Source organism: Cebus imitator, unplaced genomic scaffold (assembly GCF_001604975.1).
Source record: "Cebus imitator isolate Cc_AM_T3 unplaced genomic scaffold, Cebus_imitator-1.0 Scaffold222, whole genome shotgun sequence".
NCBI classification, from domain to species: Eukaryota; Metazoa; Chordata; class Mammalia; order Primates; family Cebidae; genus Cebus; species Cebus imitator.
Genome location: NW_016107537.1, coordinates 1,341,931 through 1,343,948, shown reverse-complemented (window position 1 = coordinate 1,343,948; position 2,018 = coordinate 1,341,931). Strand labels below are relative to the sequence as shown.

General features: G+C 37.4%; 1 protein-coding gene across 2 annotated transcripts in view; it reads left to right on the top strand.

Annotated features, from left to right (window-relative positions):
- TTL (tubulin tyrosine ligase) overlaps positions 1–2,018 on the top strand; it is a 31,807-nt gene that overhangs the window by 18,973 nt on the left and 10,816 nt on the right. For both annotated transcript variants that reach the window (XM_017549816.2, XM_017549815.2), the window contains exon 5: positions 617–886. In XM_017549816.2, coding sequence (XP_017405305.1) covers positions 617–886 — 270 coding nt within the window. The remainder of the gene's footprint in view (positions 1–616; positions 887–2,018) is intronic.

Here is a 2,018-nt window from a genome sequence, read left to right as displayed (position 1 = left end):
AAAAAAAAAAAAAAAAAAAAAAAAGAAAAAAACCAGCCCATCTAGGGTGAGGTGTGGTGGCTCACACCTGTAATCCCAGTACTTTGTGAGGCCAAGGCAGGTGGATCACCTGATGTCAGGAGTTTGAGACCAGTCTGGCTAACTTGGTGAAACCCTGTCTCTACAAAAAAAAAATATAAAAATCAGCCGAGCACAGTAGCATGAACCTGTAATCACAGCTACTCAGGAGGCTGAGGCAGGAGAATTGCTTGAACCCAGGAGGCAGAGGTTGCAGTCAGCCAAGATTTCATCATTGCACTCCAGCCTGGGCAACAAGAGTAAAACTCCGTCTCAAAAAAAAAAAAAAAAAAAAAAAAATCTGGATCTCTTCAAAATGCTTTGTCTTTTGATCAGTCTCCTTGTTATTTATGGTAAAATGGTTTGTCTCATTGTAGTGATAACTATCTTAGCTAAATCATAGTGTGCATCTTACAGTTTTAGAAACTTCCTCCTTCCCTAGTTGCCTCCCACTCCTCACCTATTCCCTGAAAGAAGTCAAGATGTGGGGATTGATGTATCTAATGTGCAGAAACTTTGGATGGCTTGAGTAAAAAGCAGTGTTTTCGTTGAATTGCAGAAGCTGGGTCTTGGTGGATCATCAGTATAATATCTACCTCTATAGAGAGGGTGTGCTTCGGACTGCTTCAGAACCGTATCATGTTGATAATTTCCAAGACAAAACCTGCCATTTGACCAATCACTGCATTCAAAAAGAGTACTCAAAGAACTATGGGAAGTATGAAGAAGGAAATGAAATGTTCTTCAAGGAGTTCAATCAGTACCTAACAAGTGCTTTGAACATTACCCTAGAAAGTACCATCTTACTACAAATCAAACATATAATAAGGTAACTTAATTGTATCTTTGTTTTTGAGTGGGGGTTACGTGTTTCTTCTTGAAGGAGCTTTGGGTGCCTATGACTTTCAGAGAATTGTTTGATATAAATTATCTAATTTATGGGCAAAAATTTTTTGTAATTTTTTAAAATTTTCCTTTTAATGTCTGTAGGTTCTATAATGTCTCCTCTTTCATTTCTCATCATAATGATTTATATTTTCTTTCTCTTTTGCTTGGACAGAATATCAATTTTTTTCAATCTTTTCAAAAATTAGCTTTTTGTTTTATTGGTTTTCTTTATTTTTCTTTTTGGCTTTTTTGATTTATGCACTTTATTATTTTCTTCCTTTTGGTTTTTGGAGGATATAATTTACTCTTAATTTTCTAGTGGTGGTTTTTGTTTGTTTGTTTTTTAAGAGATGGTGTCTTATTTTATTGGCCAGGTTGGAGTACAGTGGTGTGTTCATAGTTCACTGCTGCCTCAAACTTTTAGGCTTAAGGGAATCTTCCTATTTCAGCCTCCCAAGTAGCTGGAACTACAGGTGTGTACCACTGTGCCTGGCTAATCTTTTTATTTTTTGTAGAGTTGGATCTCACTGTCTTGCCCAGGCCGATCTCGAGCTCCTGGGCTCAAGCCAGTCCTCCCACCCTGGTCTCCCAGAGTGCTGGGATTCTAGGCGCGATTATAAGTGTGAGCCACCATGCCCAGCCTATTCCAGTTTTTAAGGTGGAAGATTAAATAATTGATTTGAGATATTTCTTTTTTAAAAAAAAAAATAAGCAAGTCTCAGCTTCCCTCTAAATATTGTATCGGCTGAATCCCACAGATTTTGCTATTAACATAATTTTCATTTCCATTTTATTAAAATATTTTCTAATTTCCCTTATGATTTTATCTTTAATTCATATAATTTAAAAATTTTTGTTTAATATCCAAATATTACGTCAGGAAGATACTTTGTTTGGTTTCATCTTTAAAAGTTGCCAAGGTTTGGCCGGGCGCGGTGGCTCTAGCCTGTAATCCCAGCACTGTGGGAGGCCGAGGCGGGTGGATCACGAGGTTAAGAGATCAAAACCATCCTGGTCAACATGGTGAAACCCCGTCTCTACTAAAAATACAAAACATTAGCTGGGCATGGTGG